The sequence below is a fragment of the Styela clava genome, chromosome 10, assembly GCF_964204865.1.
Source record: "Styela clava chromosome 10, kaStyClav1.hap1.2, whole genome shotgun sequence".
Lineage (NCBI taxonomy): Eukaryota > Metazoa > Chordata > Ascidiacea > Stolidobranchia > Styelidae > Styela > Styela clava.
This window is the reverse complement of record NC_135259.1, coordinates 18,184,878-18,201,612: the sequence shown is the minus strand read 5'-3', so window position 1 is coordinate 18,201,612 and position 16,735 is coordinate 18,184,878. Positions and strand designations below refer to the sequence as shown.

The window sequence follows — 16,735 nt, the reverse complement described above, 5'->3', positions numbered from 1 at the left end:
GTTCCGATTTCCACCTTTTTCGTGTACCCCCCACTTTTGATTTTTTACTATTTACGAGGTTAGTTGTTCTCAACACCTTAGTAGTCGCAATTTAAACGGATGGATGTAAATAATCAAGCCTAAAGTTCCATAACATAATGAAGCACTACGGCCATGGCGGAGTTCACTCGCTTTGTATGTAAGAAATTGTTCAAGCCTATCTTGTACTAACACAAATCATAACGCATTGGAAAGAAAATTTGAATATGTCAAGGTAAATTAGAGCGTCAAAGAACCATCTTGATTTTTTTTCGTTTGCCAGCGGTGGAGATGGATTCGTCATTATTTTGTTGAAGTCATATTTTTAAAATGCAAACTTCCTGGTTAGTTATTGATGAAACATTTGAAACATTCGAACTGTCTGAGTGGTGGATTCTATGATTCTAGTAATGTGTAATTCTGGACGACCTATTACAATACAAAAGTCATATACAATTACCAATCTTCCAAGCATTCGAGAATCGATTCAAAATTATTTGATTCGGTTATAAAATTATCAGGTATCCCAAAATTTCAACAAACATAAATAGCGGTATGGGATGCGACGGCAAAATATGTCCTATGGACAACTGAATAAAATTAACACAACTCACCGTTTCCTGTGCTAGATATTCGATGGAGTCCCAGCCAAATGGTGAAGGTTGTATATCGATGTTTAGTTCGCCAAAATCAAACCAATCTCTGAATTTCTTTTTACCTAAAAATTAATATTTTGGACACATAATGAAACAGTTTTTGGAAGACGCGAATAATTGACTCGACTTGGACGTAGATTACCATGTCGATTAATGCTGTATTGAAGTTAAATCACATGTATATAACAAAATAGGAGATATCGAAGCTTCCTACTGTGAAAAAGTAGATATAAAAAGTAAAAAAAAACTGTAATTTTTTGGCCAAGTAATTCAATTATGTGGAATTCAGCAGCTTTCTTGATCATTTTGATTTCAACAGCTTTCTTCTTTACGCACCATCAGGATTTTATAAGGTTTTATAAGTGGGTACCCCCGTAGTATGTGTACCAGGTTAGGGTTAGGTCATAATTTTACACCGATTATCCCTATTTTAGTTCTATTACGAGTTCGAGAACTATCTGTGTTAGCCAAGTGAATATACCCCCTGCTCATATGTTTCAGTCCCTTTATACAACTTTATGTGTAAAGTAGGCGAACAAAATTAGTCACCTCCATATTGGTAAACATACTTCTGGAGCGCCTCGAAGTGAGTGTGAGTAGCTTCGATCTGAGGTTTTTGGGAAAAAAGCTTTTTGTTTCTAGCGTTTTACAACTCTAAATATTTAATATGAAAACCAATGTGCCAAAGCTAAAATGATGTCATGCGCTCATTCGGGCACTTTTGTTTCGCTTTTGATTAACTCTATCGATCGATAAACGTTGATTTGTTTTCAGCTAGAGACAAAGAGTGTGGCGGTAAACCAGGCTTCCCGAATTAGGAGGAGTCGTAAAGAGTAAACGGAACTCACACAAAATACTGTACTTACAAGGGTCGGCAACCCACGGTCCGCGGAGTAATGTAATCCGGCCCGCGACGCCTCATCGAATTATTATAATAAAACAGCTATATGACGATTATATTCTTTACGTAACAGAATCTATTGTGAGACACGTGTAGACTGAATTATATTATAATTCAACAAGTATAAAATTCACAATTACTCGTTTAATGAGCGTATAATTTAATTATGATTGGACAAATGGCAACAAAACGCAGAAAAGTTGAAGCTAAGTGCAAGGGGTTCAATGGCGCCGAAAATATTCAAATGGAAATTTTGAAGATGCAATGCCTCTATTCGAGATATGTATCACTGCTCGATTTTTATTATAAAAAGTATCATCCGTTGGGTTTTCAACTTTCTAAAATATGTGCGGCCTCCAATGACTTGCAACCCTTAATTTTGGCCCGCGAGCGACAAAAGGTTGCCGACCCCTGCTGTACTATATCTATCGTACTTTTTTAAATTTTTAATTCGAAACACAAGCATCAAGTTGGTACAAAACATAAACCTTACATTTTCAAGAGAATACATAGAATCAGAGAAGCGTCTCTCTTGCGTAACAATGCATACTTAACAGGGGTCGCGGAAAATTTTAATATAATAAAAGAACGTTTGGGAAGCCCAGACGTAGACAATCGCAACGAAAGTATGAGAACTGATCGACGAAACCGTCGTGGGGGGGCAAGAGGGAAGAACGATCAAACAAAAATTTTGAGTTGTAAAATCTATAAATTGAGCTATAAGTGAAACCTGTTATGTCAACGACAAAAGTTTTCTCAATAAAAATCTAATTTTGCATCAATGATTGAGCGTTGTTATTGGAATATTTTCAATTTTGTAAAAAAAAACATTCGCACGAGACAAAAGCAATGATTTGCACAGGTGAATGTTTAATAAATGTTTATGACATTAATTGAACTTCTTCGTACTCCAGGTGTTTCGACCGAAAAGCTAGAACTGTCATATTCTGAGTTCCCGAAATCGCCATTATAAAATTATTATTTCGTAAAAAGCTCTTTGTAACGTTCTAAGTAAACAATAACAAAGCTTACGACGTTGCAAAAATTTTCGATGGCAAACAACGTGGGTTTGCCTACAAATACATATTAAACATTATTATTTGGTTGAACACGAGTAGTTTGTGCTACTCTTTGTTAGGGTTTGAATATACTCCAGTCTAGGGGGGAAATGATCGTGAAAACAAATTAATTTGAGAAGTAATAACATTTACTTTTGCTTACGAGTGTTTTTAAAAGAGTTCAAATTTAGGTATAATGTTCAAGCGCAACAAGTCGACCAAGGGTATTAAAGTATATAAAGGTTGAAGCAAGCAGACAAGCGTCATCTAACAATATTGCTGTATTCAGCAAGTGCTGGTCAGATCGGAGTTTTTACCGCCTTCAGAAAGTCTGAATTAGTTTCCTGGCACTACATGTTAGAACAGTGGTTCTCAAACGGTAGGGCGGACTCACAGGGAGGGCGTAGATAATTTTTAAGCAAGCGTAAAGCTTCGTTAGATTCGATCTTACCTGCCTTGTTTTGGATATTTACATTTCTTTATTGTTTAGAGCAGGGGTGTGCAACCTTTTTTGCAGGAGGGCCAGATATCATTAACTGGGTAAAACCGCGGGCCGCACCTTCATTCAACATATGCTTTTCTATTATTTGAAGGCACAAAATAGTGTATTTTTGGAATTTATCTTACGGCATTATTAAGGGTCCTTGAATAAAGGATCAGTTAAATCGCATAAATTTCTGGAAACTGTTATTCAAATTTTTTGCCATATCGTATTTAAACAAATGTCAGTGAGAAATTTGCTGCTGGATTCTTTTCTCGACTACTTTTATCATATTTGCTTTAATGGACGTGCTAGCTTTATATACATTTCCAATGTCTTTTTCATTCAGGTGGTCTTACAACGCCAATTTTAGAAAGAAAATTGTTGACCCGAAAAATGCCATATTTGAAGTCATGACTTTTTTCAAATGTGAAAATTTATCTTGGTTGAGATGTTTTCGGTGAAAATCACCAAGATTCATTTCCAAAAAATTCGCTGTCAAATCTTATTCCAGATTAGATTTAGACAAAATCAACTGATAGACTGGTACCAAAACTCAGACTGGTACCAAAACTCATTTAGCTTTTTTAAACTCCCAATTGCCGAATCTTCAATTGTCCGTCTCTCAGTACTTATTAAATCATTAACGTCTGCTCCGCACTTTCCTCAATTGGTTCGCTGTTCAGCAAGTGACAGCTTCGTGTATCGCGTTGTTCGTGAGTGAGGTACTATTATTGATATTCTCTACCTGTTTGGTACATGTTTACCCACACAATTGATCAAACTTTACAAAAGTACGAATGGCACATATCACCAGGTAATGATCTATTGAATAATGAACAAGAAAGAAAAATAGAGAGGAGGGGAATGAATAGTTACAAAATAGAAAGAAAGAGAAATTTATTAAAAAGTATTAGTAGAGGTTACGCGAGACTAACTCCCAATTCTTCCTCTTTGCGCTTGTGGATCCGTATGCATATATTGCAAGGATGCTGTAGCAGGAATAAACATGACTGTAACTATGCAATTCAGGAGTCCTGCTGACATTTGTGTTAGTGTGCAACAGGACTCTTGAATTGCATAGTATGGTTATGTATTGGCAAGAATAGCTAACCTTTATAGATTTATAGATATAGCTTAATATACATTGAGCCAGTGATTCCAACCTTTTGCCAACCGTGTCGCGCGCCCCTGCTGTAGTAGGATTAAAAATACTACACTATGCATTTCGAGAGTCCTGCTGTACACTAACACAAATATATTTCTGTGACGTTTCGTTTGACCTAAGGCAGACTTTCCAAGACAAGAAATTTACTCTAAAATTGCAAAGTATAATAAGGTTGGAAAGCACTGGCTCATCCTATATTACCTATAGCCAGCTATTCGTGTTACACAGATTGAAATTTTTGGAATTCGCTCAGCCTGAAAGATGTATGTTTCATGCTGGTCTTCAACCCCAAACCATCAAAAATCGTAACATAGGCTTAGATTCAATCTCCAGATTCAGTAGATTGTGAGTATTTGTTACTTATCGATTTTAATCGGTAAGTATGTTGATAGATATTTGTCTGTCTGTATGTCTGTTTGTCTGTTAGATGCACGCGATATCTCACGAAAGCGAGATTGAATCCGCTCCAGATTTTGCATGTGCATTCATCTTATCTCGGACCAGAAGCCTATTGATCTTTGGCGAATTATGTCGTATAATTAGCGAATTATTATTTAATTAGTGATGAGACACTAGGTGTCACTGTGGAGTAAGAGCGCTGTTTTGGGGGATCCCCTAACTTTTGATCGATAAGTCTTCGGTCTCTGACCGATATTCTCGTTTTCAAATTATTAATTAAATTATAGATTTCACTGAAGCATTGCTTAATCTAATTTAATGGCGGAAGAAGGAAAATTTATTCAACTGCCAGTGATAAATGTTACTGTAGTAAACTGCCATGAAGGAACAAGGTAATAATACAATTAAGTCATTTGCGTTTGAAAATTGTTAATTGTTAAGGTGAATACAGAAAACTTCCTACAAATTTGGGCGCCCCAGAAGTGTGTGAACCAATAAGGAAGTAACTAATTTTGTTCGCCTACTTTACATCAAGTTGTTTGAAGGGACTGATCCCTGTGGGCAGGGGCTATATTCACTTGGCTGTTCCCTAATTCGTAATAAAACTAAAATAAGGAAAATTGGAATAAAATTATGACCTCATCCTAACCTGATACACACACTACGGGAGCCCTCAGTTTTTTTATTAGAGATAGAACAGCAGAAAGTAAAAGTGATGCTTACAAGCCAACTATGTTGCATATCAATTCTGTATATTGAAATGTACAAGTTATTAAAAAACATAACTTCTTGATGAGATCAAATCATTTTTCAGACAAATAGCAAATGTTCATGCAGCTAACATAGGACGGGTGGATATTAACACAGGAGAAGGTAAACTATTACTATTCATTTTGAATTTTTTTTATACATTGATGTTATCCCAATTAATGTCATGAATTCGGGGATATTTTCCAAAACATTTCCGACTCCCTTATATATTTCCGCAAGATTTCCGGCGCTTCAGATATGTGTGTACCAATATGGAAATAACTGATTTTGTTCGCTTATTTTACATCAAGTTGTGTGAAGAGACGGAAGCCTATGGGTAGGGGGTATATTCACTTGACTAACACAGACAGTCCCCGAACTCGTAATATGACTAGAATAAAGAAAATCGGAATAAAATTATGGCCTAACCTGGTACACACATTACGGGTGTACCACGTTGGCTAATCAACCTACAGGAAAGTTCTTTTTGTGATTTTTATGGTGTATGATATACACAGGTTTTATAAAAAGCGTACTCAAATCATTTTAGTATTGTAAGAGGAATTTTAATTGATCTTGGCAGCCCTGAAATCGCCCAACACGCTCGTCGGTCACCCTGAAGTTTGGGCTTTAGTTTATAACAGGTATTCCCATCCGTGGGCCCGCGGCCCACCAAGGGAGGCACAGAGCAGTTGCAGGGAGACGACAATGCTAGGCACATAATTGATTTTACTTTCTTGTACAAGAAAGCTCCCCGCATCTCCTAGTTCCATTTTTTGATAAGGCTAATTCACAGTTCTCACCTTGTAACACTATAAGTACCATTGGATTGATAAACACGGGTGCTAGAAGCCTTCGGCAGGGGGTCAGGAGCCAGAAAAGATTGGCAACCGGGTCATCAATGATAAGGTACAATAGACAAAGTAACATCCAACTAATATTTAGAGAACTCTGCAACACCCCCAGCCACGATTGAAGATGATTCAATACCAAGTACAGTTTTGAAAGATTCAGAAGAAAAGAAAACGAAGAATTCCAGCCAAGGTTTGCTCGTAAAATGTTTTCAATGGCTTATAGAAGTAAATTGCCGACGTTGGCAAGTCATAAAAATGATGGACCAATATTTGCATACTAGGACTTCGTTGTTGTGAACCAGAGGCGTGGCCAGAAATTTTTAAAGGGGGGGGGGGGGGGGGGGGGGGGGGGGTTCTGAAATTTTTATTTGCCAAGTTAGATCGAAACAGCTAGCGGGTTTGATCAAACGCTGGAATACGCATGTGGTTTTAATAGTCTAGGGGTCTAAAAAGCATTTTAAGCTACGGAAAATTGCTATCTATGATGCAGAAAAATGGTTTTATTTTTTTTACATTTAAAAAAGGGGGAGGGAGGTCGACCCGCAAAACCACCCCCCCTGGCTACGCCACTGTTGTGAACAAATAAAATCATTAAACATCCATTTTAGCCTGCCCCATATAAACTCTCGTGCACTACTATAGTGCGAGGTTATCTTGCCCGTTGGCGCTAAAAAGCGAACGAGAAAAGTGGAACGAGCTGCTTTTAGTTTAATCCGGCCGCGTCGTCAGACATCACATCATAAAAATTTGAATTGGTTCGACAAATTCTATCGCTGTGTTTATTAATTGGTTAGCCGTCCCACTTGTATGAACCTCAATTCACATGAATAGTCTACGAACTGCTATAAATTCCCTTAACCTTTACAATTTTGTTATCAAATCAGATCTCAATGTTTTTTAATCAATAATTGTTATTAATCTGTGAGGGCCAAAACAACATATCGTCACGCTAATAACCGAATTGCGTAAGTCATTTTGAGCAGTTTGGAGAAAAACGTAAAAAACTTCCTAATGATATTGTTAAACCATTGAGAGTCAATAATTTGCCATGTTTCAATTTTTTGATCGTAGCCGGATTTAAGTTGATTTGTATGACGCAGTTAAGTGACGTCATAATGGCGCACTGTGACTTAGGCAGAAATGTGTCTATGACTTGGGGACATACGCAATTTTGCAACTTTACTATATGCACCAGTCCTGAAAACTGAACATTCCAAAAACTAATTTAATTCTCAGTATCTGCAATGTCTAATCCCCAAAATAGCTAATCAGTTTCAATTACATTATTTTTTATGTTTAAAAATATATATTTCATCAATATAACACGTTCTGCACACCCACCGAAATAAGACTAAGATTAAATATAAAGAATAAAACAGCAATGCACCCAATATAAAAGCCAACCAAGATGAATTGGACTCGGACAGTGAATATCGCGAGTGCACGCCTTCCTATACTGTAGTATAAATTCAAATTAATACGTGCTAAGCTAGAATCCGAGATGCGAAAACTCGAAAATACTTCGCCGAGGTTATTTTGTTTCTGTGACGTCACAATAGTCCTGCGCTAACAATGACAATTCATTATGACGAAACAATTGCACAAATGTGCATGTCATACTATTTCTCCATTTTTATGAGTTTCGGAATTCTTAAAATAAAATCTGAGTTAACAGACAGGTGCGCAGCATTACATAAATACCTATTTTATAAAAAACTCAAAATCGCCAAAAATGACTTACGCAATTCGGTTATTAGCGTGACGATATGGTATCGATTAATTCCGTTTTAATTAAAAAAAATTTCAAATCTTCACCCTATAAATCTACCCAAGCTCAGAACATTGGGACAAGTGTGCAACGACGACCCTTCGTCCCGAAATGCTGTTTTCAACTTTATTTTAAGCATAGTTGTGTAAAAATAAACTGCGGATCACTGATTACATTGCATTCACTTTTTTCCAGAATCACTAAATCAGACGCCAAATCAGTCTTTTTTTCGTGACGTCATTGAAAATCTCGAAAGAGTGAATCCTACTAACGGAATTGATTTTGTTGTTTATGGTGAGTGAATTCAATTTGAAGGTCGCGTGGATCATTGAAAGAAGAATGTATTGAATGAACATTTCTAAATCGCAGTTTCGAACAAACAACCAGTCGATCTTGCATTTCTGGGGTTACGCAATTGCTATATTCTTTTTCACTCAAGTTCAGTTACCCATTTAGTGAATATTCAACTTCTCTCTCAGTCATTTTAATTAATATTTAAAACACTGCAGGGCTTCCCAACTTATCATATGTTGTTGGATAAACACTTTGGTCCAAAACCAAAGAGTGATCGGATCATAGAATATTTAAAATTTGAATCGAAATGAATATGCAAACTTAGTACTCAAACCAAACGACATGAAAAACTCAAACTTGACAAGCAAGGGTCACAGGCATATCTTCCTGGTAGTTCAAAATTTAATATGGTAATAATACCGAGTACACTGAAATTAAATAGTTCTATCAAGACAACAAGTGATTTTTCTTGGATATCCCAAATAAACAATTAGGGGCCCATATGACTTTGAATGAAATTTGAGAAGTCCACAGGGGAAAAATGTTGGGAAGCCATGATATAATGCGTTGTTCAAATTTTTGATGACACTTCGAACAATGACTCTTCGAAACACGCATAGAGCAAGTCCAACATAAACTGTGAAACAAATGTACCAAATAATTTAATTCTTTACAATCGGATCCTCGCATATTTTTCGCACACGAGATTTATTTCAGAAAGCTCTCAGTCCACATACAATCAAATTATTGCTAATCACGAGTCAGGTAAGAATTTTTGTTTTCTTAATCTCCAGAAAAAGTACGAAGATTAATACACCAATTCAAGTTCGCGGAAGCGCTGATTACATTGAAAGACATTTCGTCCTCACCAGAACAAAAATCGATGATGTCAGAATGCTACTGTCAAATGGGAAAACCTGAAAAAGCAATAAAGTGCATTAAAGCGTTACAAATAATGATGACGTCATCACCTAGACCGAAAGCGAGTGACGTCATCAAATTGGTTGCTGATTACACCGCTGAGTTGTCCCATATTCGTGCATTGATTTTGCTCTCTTGCTGTGCTAAGTTGTACATGTTAGAATCGAATCCGAACAATTCGGTCGTTGGGCTGAGAAATTGTTCGTTGAAATGTAACAACTTGATCATAACACTTGTTAACGAAGGGGGAAGAATGAAAATGATCGCATCCGATGTCGGTTTGTCAATTATCACTGATATTTTAAGTGATTTGAGATCGGTATCTGGAGCTGATACGACAAAAAAGGCGAAAGAGCTGGCGAAATGCTTGAATAACGTCGGTACAAGTTATAGGAAAAACGGCCAAAACGAGAAAGCGGTTGCGTTTCATTATGAAGGCACAGCCTTGATGGAACAAACTTTTAGCGCGAACGCAGTAAAATATCGGGTACTTTCAGATTTATTAAACAATAACGGACTTGTGCATCATAATCTCGGTGAATATTCCAAGGCCGAATCGCTTTATCTAAAATCTCTAAGCGCTAGAGAGAAAGCTGAGGATTGGTCTAGTGATGAAGTGAAGCACGAAGCTATAAAAGGGACTAAGAAAAATTTGGCAACCACTAGAGGGAAGTTGTTGTTTTTTGCATAAAAAAACTACTCTAATGTATCTCACCAAAGCTAAGATATTGGTTGAGAAATAACAGGCTTGTACCATAGTTGCCAAAGATTTCTGTTCTTCCAGAACGCTATAGAGCAGGCATGGGCAAAGTACGGCCCGCGGGCCAAATCCGGGGCGGTAATTCAGTCTGGCCCTCCAGATGCTGCTACAACCAAACTGAAACCAAATTTTGATGTGTTAGCTAAAAGGAATCTCGAAGAATTTGTTGAGAATGCGGTTAAATTTAGTTTTTGCTCGAGGGATATTGTTTGCCACCTTTGCTTTGTAACACTGTAAATTAGTGTTCTCAAAATGTAACTTTTTACGTCACATTTACATGACCCGCCAGACTGGTGGGCAAAATTTTGGCCCCTGGTTCAATTACCTTGCCCACTTCTGCTATGGAGAATGGTTTTTCAAATTCTCTCCAATTGGAGATCAATATTTAAAACGAGCTGACTTCTATTCAAGTTCAATTTTTCGGCACCCTCGAAATATGTGAACCAAGATGACGGACACCGGAATGTAGTATGTGTACCCGATTAGGGTTAGGCCATAATTTCGGGTACAAATACTACGGGAGTCACTTGGCTTGACCCCGAAATCGTAATAGAACTAAAATAAGGAAAATTGGAATAAAATTATGGCCTAAACCTAACCTGGTAAACATACTACGTTCTGGTGTCCGCCATCTTGGTTCACATACTTCGGGTGAACAAATTTTTCAATGTGAACCATTCCTTATCCAATCTCCTCTAAATCTCTAACATTAAGTTACCATGCACTGAAGTCAAATATAACTTCCGATTAAGTTACAGCCAGTTACATTAAATACGACCCACATCCACTTATTTGGTAAAAAAATATTTGATTTTTACAATAGCATAAGCATTCCTAGCCGAGGTAATTGTAACTTTTCAAAGTTTCCAATAATATTTATGAAGAGTTGTTGATTCCATGTATATTTTTTATCTGCTTTGTAAAAAACACCTGACGACGCCGCCATAAAAATATCACGTGACGTATTTGAATATAATTCTGACATGCGCAGCGCAAAATACGGCCCGCGGGCCAAATCCGCCCGTTGGGTAATTGAATCTGTCCCGCCTGATGCCGCCGCAACCAAACTAAAACCAAATTTTGATGTTTAACTAAAAATAGCTCACGTAATTCGTTAAAATTGCGATTAAATTTAGTTTTGGCACGAGCTTATTGTTTTCAACTTTTGCTTTTCTAACACTGTGAATATTGTTCATAAAATGTAACTTTTTACGTCACAATTACATAGCCCACCAGTCTAAGTAGGCAAAATTTTCGGCCCTGAAACATTGCCCACCCTTGGAATATATCAATATTTTGCGGATTCTTTATATCAATGGTCGACAGGGTATATTGCCCAACAAAGCGTTTTCCAATCGGGAGGAATTCCACGCAAGATGCAATTTTTGATGTTTTCGTGAAGGAAATTTCTCTTCGAATTTGCGTGTAAATGTTGATTTCATGTATATATTTTTGCTGATTTGTGAAAAATCGCCTGACAACACATTTATAAAATATCACTTGACATATTTGAATATATTCAGTATTTAATTGATTTTTCTAAAAATTATTTTCCGAGCGGGGGGAATTCCTCCCAAAGAGGGAAATTTTGATGTTTTCGAGAAAGAAATTTCTCTTTGTATTCGTGTGTAGTATTGTTAATACTTTGTACTTATTTAGTTTTGTTGTAATACAAACTGCTCACAATATAAAGTATTCAAACTGTGCAAAAGCTTGAGTGTGGGTTGCGCGTATCACCACGTAATAATCCATTTGAAGCAGCAATTTTTGTTTCAGGGGATGAGGGGGATATAGCCTTGTATTTTACTAATATTGTTTGATTAATTAGTTATACATATTAGGGGACGCATTATGGACTATTCAAACTACTTAATATTATTAGCTAATGATCCGAACGAATTGAATGAACGTTTTCCAACTGCGGAGGAATCAGGAAAGAATTTTTCCGTCCTTGAGGAGAAATTTAACTTTGCACTTGCTGTGGATTTACTAATATTCTTCAGTTCATTCTTATTACAATAATACTTATTTATGCGCACATTATAAACTACTTGAAATGTATAAAAGCCAGAGTGAAACTTGTGCATAATACGTGCTACTAAGTTGAGAATCCAAGATTATAGATTGAATAATCAAAATACTTTTTGTGGGGAAAGAATAAAGTGTTCCAAAATAGGCGAAGGAAAGCATTTAACGAAAAGGGTTGAGAACCTCGGATTTAACAGGGAGTATATCAAGCGGAATTCATTCTATGTTCTGGGGTAGGATAGATATAATTGCAGGAAATTGCAGCATTTATGTGGAGTGAGATTCATACAATTTGGACAAGCGGAACACATGGGCCGAATGAAAGACAAGTGAGACCCGACATTTTTAGCTACTTCCTGTGTACTAGTGTGTGTACCAGGTTAGAGACATGCCATAATTTTATTCCGATTTTCCTTATTTTAGTTCTATTACGAATTTGGGAACTGTCTGATTTTGCCAAGTGGTCCATAGATGTCAGTCCTTTTACACAATTTGATGTGAAGTAGGCGAACAAAATTAGTTACCATATTGGTACACACACTTCTGGAGCGCCCAATTTTAGACACAAGCATATTTGTCGACAAATATAAATTCTGCACATCAAATCTGCAAATCTTAAATCTGCTACAGTGTCCGGATCAGATTTAAGTTTTACTTTGGGCAAACAATATTGTCATGTGCAGTACAGGTGAGAACCGGTTTAAACCGGATTAGTCCTGAATAAGTCAAGCTATATCCGTCTATCTTATTATAATAATCGAACCTGTATTTGGTGCAAACGTTACTTGTCTGCACTTAACATATTCCATGTACTCGTGTGAATTCATGTCCCTGGTTTGGAGCTCTGCCCTCTAGGAAAAAAAATATTATCAGACTAAAATAACATCAAAAATAAAGTTAGTTAGCTATTTCAGCTGTTATATCCAATACTACCGTTCAATAGGAAATGCGATGCATTTGCAAGAGGCCCATTTATGTGGAACCATTACCATGCGTTCTGGTGGTGTTGGTCACGTGGCAAATAGACTAGCGCAGCGGTTTCCTAACGGGGAAAAAACCCAAGGTGCACTTACACGAAAAAATTGCTTCCTTCAAATAAAACTCAATTTTGTGATCTTTAAAATGTACTTCATGCCTTTTAAAGTTTGTAAACATGTAGGCCTAAGGAATGCAGCAAGTAATGTCTACCTCTACTGTTAGGTAACAGTCACGTTAAAATGGAGGAAGACGTACGTAACAGAAAGTAAACAACATATAATGGTAAAATGACTTTTTTGAGTCATATACACAGCATTTAAAATTGAATAAAACATTCAAAAAGAATCCAATAGGTAAATTATTCAATCATGTATTGGTTATGTTTAACACAATTCTGTTAATTTTCGGAGCGCACTCAACAAATCGCTATGCACCGCGGCGCATCGCTGGACCAGCGTGTTATTTAGTGGGCATGCATCGACATATTTATTTTAATAGTAGTAGTGTTTAAATTAATATAAGCCCCAAAATCAGTCTATATAAATGAGTTGTTTTGAAGTCGTCACTATAAAAGAAATCGTGTGTGTACCAGATTAGGGTTAGGCCATAATTTCATTCCGATTTTCCTAATTTTAGTTCTATTACGAGTTCGGGGACTGTCTGTGTTAGCCAATTGAATTTACCCCCTGCCCAAAGGTTTCAATCTCTTTACACAACTTGATGTAAAGTAGGCGAACTAAATTAGTTACCTACATATTGGTACACACACTTCTGGAGAGCCAAATATCCATTATGACCTTCGATAAAATAGGTTTCGTAGCTGAAATTACCTATGCCTGAAGAATGTCCATTTCCCAACAAAATACTGGAATTCAACAAGCTAAGTATTATTCATTTTTTTGGTACTCGAAGTATGTGGAACCAAGAGGTCAAACACCCCGGAAAGTAGTATGTGTACCAGGTTAGGCAATATTCCGGGTACATATACTACGGGAGGCACCTGGCTAGTCCCCGAATTTGTAATAGAACTATAAGAGGTATAATTGGGATGAAATTATGACCTAACCTTAACCTGGTATACATACTACGTTTCGGTGTCCGCCATCTGGGTTCACATACTTCGGGAGTACCAATTTTTTACCCTCATTTAGAACACTCTCGCGTCTCTCACCTCCAGTCTTCTAGTTTTGATTTCATCGTTCACATTACTTGATATGATTTTCACTGTTTCCCCGCTATCATCCAAGTACGACAAGAATTCCACACAAATCTGCCACCGCTTTCCCATGAAATTTCCAGAATCACCAACTAAAATAAAAAATGAAACAATTTTATAAATATGAAAAATGTACCAATTTGGGCGATATATGCGTTAATCTGCTTGCACAGAGCTTTATTCGGATCGGAAATATGAAACCGCCTCGTAAACAAACAAAAAATGAAATACAAAAGTACAAACAGCAACTCACCTATATTTGTGACGTCATCATCGTCTTCTCCTATTTCTATATTTTCTACTTTGACGTCATTACCGGCTTCGGTCGCTGGCATAATAATTTTATTCCTCGAGTCGAGAAATTTAAGTCGTTTGGCGAACCTTGATAATCTGCTTTCATCTCTACGAAGCAAATAAAGAAATTCCTCGATTCCGATTTCACGAGACGAACGCTTCTCTGCTACTTCTGCCGCAGCAACAAGCTAAAAATAGAAGATTTTCAGCTATTCTCTGAACTGAATTCTCTGAAAAGGGCGTGAAGTTAATTAAAAATAAAAATGTTTGGGGCCCCCGAAGTATGCGAACCAAGATGGCGGACATCGGAATGTAATATGTGTACTAGGTTAGGGTTAGGCCATAATTTTAGGTATAAATTCTACGGGAGGCTCTTGGCTAGTCTTCGAACTGATAATAAGACTAAAATAAGGAAAATTGGAAAAAAATTATCGCCTAACCCTAACCTGTTACCCATGTTACATTCCGATGTCCGCCATCTTGGTTCGCATACTTCGGGAGCACCGAATGTTTGTTAGATTTGATCTTGCCTGACTTATTTCGGTTATTTACATTTCCATATTTTGTGTGTTTACCTTCCATCCACGTATATTCAACGTGCTTTTTGAATAAATCATACTTTCGCTATACTATCTGTTATTTGTAGCTTGTTTTTAGCTAGTTATTTTTGAGGTGAGGTGTGAAACTTGGAAAATTTTAAAAAGATGGAGAACCATCGCTCTAAACAAAATTGAACCTATGAAGCGAGATGCTCTGGGCTTCAGTCACGTTTGGGTTATTGGTTGCTGCCGAATTCGAAAGATGGGAATGAATGTCATGAGTCCAATACTGGCTCCTGGTTGAAAAAATCTTTCTCATTAGCGAAGTGCTGGTCAGTAATTTTAACTTGAAAAACCAGTTAAAATCATGCAACTTATAATTGGTCGAGTGTAAAAATGTGAGCAAAATAATGCAAGCTACGATTTTTATTGGAAGTAAATAACTGAGGTTTGCTAGACATAGTACTTTACAACAGCTGCGTGCAACATGCGGTCCGCGAGCCAAATGCGGCCCACTAGCGAAAGTTGTGCAGCCCGCGGAGAAGTGCTAATTTCGAATGTGGTTCACTGTGCAGCCCGAGAAACACGTTTTTATTTTACTGGTAGGTGAATCTGGTACGCGGGAGTAATTCCAATCCCTTTGCGTTGCTAAGCGAGTCTTCAATTTTCTACATATGCCTATGACGTCTAGCTTGTACAAAGCGAACAGCTCGGTGCGGCCCGCGGTTTTACCGAGTTATTTGTATTTGGCCCTTCTGTATTAAAGGTGACAAACCCTTGCTTTACAACACAAAACAAGATAGCAACGCTCAAATATATGGACACGTAGACGAGAGCGAATCAGTCCTTACCGGTACCTTTGACGCTACCGGTACCATCAAGAAAATTCTAGATTTTTAGTAGCAGGAATTTTGCAGAATCAAAACGTACAGCCAGTCTTCACGCGGACTAACATCCGTGTTCCCATGAATAAAAAAATACAGAGAAATTTTGGAAGAAATATCAAATTTAATAAAATTCATACAAAATTTAGAAATAAATAAAAGTAATAGCCTTCTAGAAAAAAAATTCCATCTTCAACTACTGAAAATTTCAAAGCAATTGGTCCAGTAATCAAGGAGAAAAGCGACTTTTTAGATTTTCCACTAGGTCTCCAAAAAGTGTCAAAGAACAACAAGAACAACAACATAATATTGAAACGATCGCTATGTCCACTAGGTGTCCAATAATATGAAACATACCAGCTTGCAGAGTTGATCGAACGTGATTTTTTCAACCAATGTAGCTGTTTCCTTGAGAGGGTGTCGTACATCTCCGAATGCATATCTGGAAATAAATTGCAGTTAATTATGATAAACTAATGAATTGAATCTAAGAAATCGAGTTTTCATGCTTGCCAACTTTCGAGATAATGTATACGCCAGGCGACTAATCCGCAAGACGGTATCCGAGAGCTCAAATTATTGTGCATTCGGTATCACGAAAGCAGCCATCATAAAATCACTCTAATGAAGCGAGGTTGAAGACATAAAAAACAAACCAATAAATATGTATAATTTTTTAATTTTTTAGAGAACCATTAAAAAGTGTTACTTGTTGTTTTTAGATATGGAAGTTAGAAAATGGCGAAATGGTATCACGGCTCAATTACA

The 16,735-nt window shown here is 37.0% G+C and overlaps 1 protein-coding gene across 1 annotated transcript in view; it reads right to left on the bottom strand.

The window, feature by feature from the left end:
- The window catches only part of LOC120337761 (transcription initiation protein SPT3 homolog), a 62,807-nt gene that overhangs the window by 2,313 nt on the left and 43,759 nt on the right, over window positions 1-16,735 (bottom strand). The window contains exons 4-8 of the mRNA XM_039405643.2: window positions 16,325-16,409; window positions 14,504-14,732; window positions 14,206-14,342; window positions 12,820-12,907; window positions 633-736 (exon numbers count right to left, since the gene is read on the bottom strand). Of these exons, the coding sequence (XP_039261577.2) occupies window positions 633-736; window positions 12,820-12,907; window positions 14,206-14,342; window positions 14,504-14,732; window positions 16,325-16,409 (643 nt within the window). The remainder of the gene's footprint in view (window positions 1-632; window positions 737-12,819; window positions 12,908-14,205; window positions 14,343-14,503; window positions 14,733-16,324; window positions 16,410-16,735) is intronic.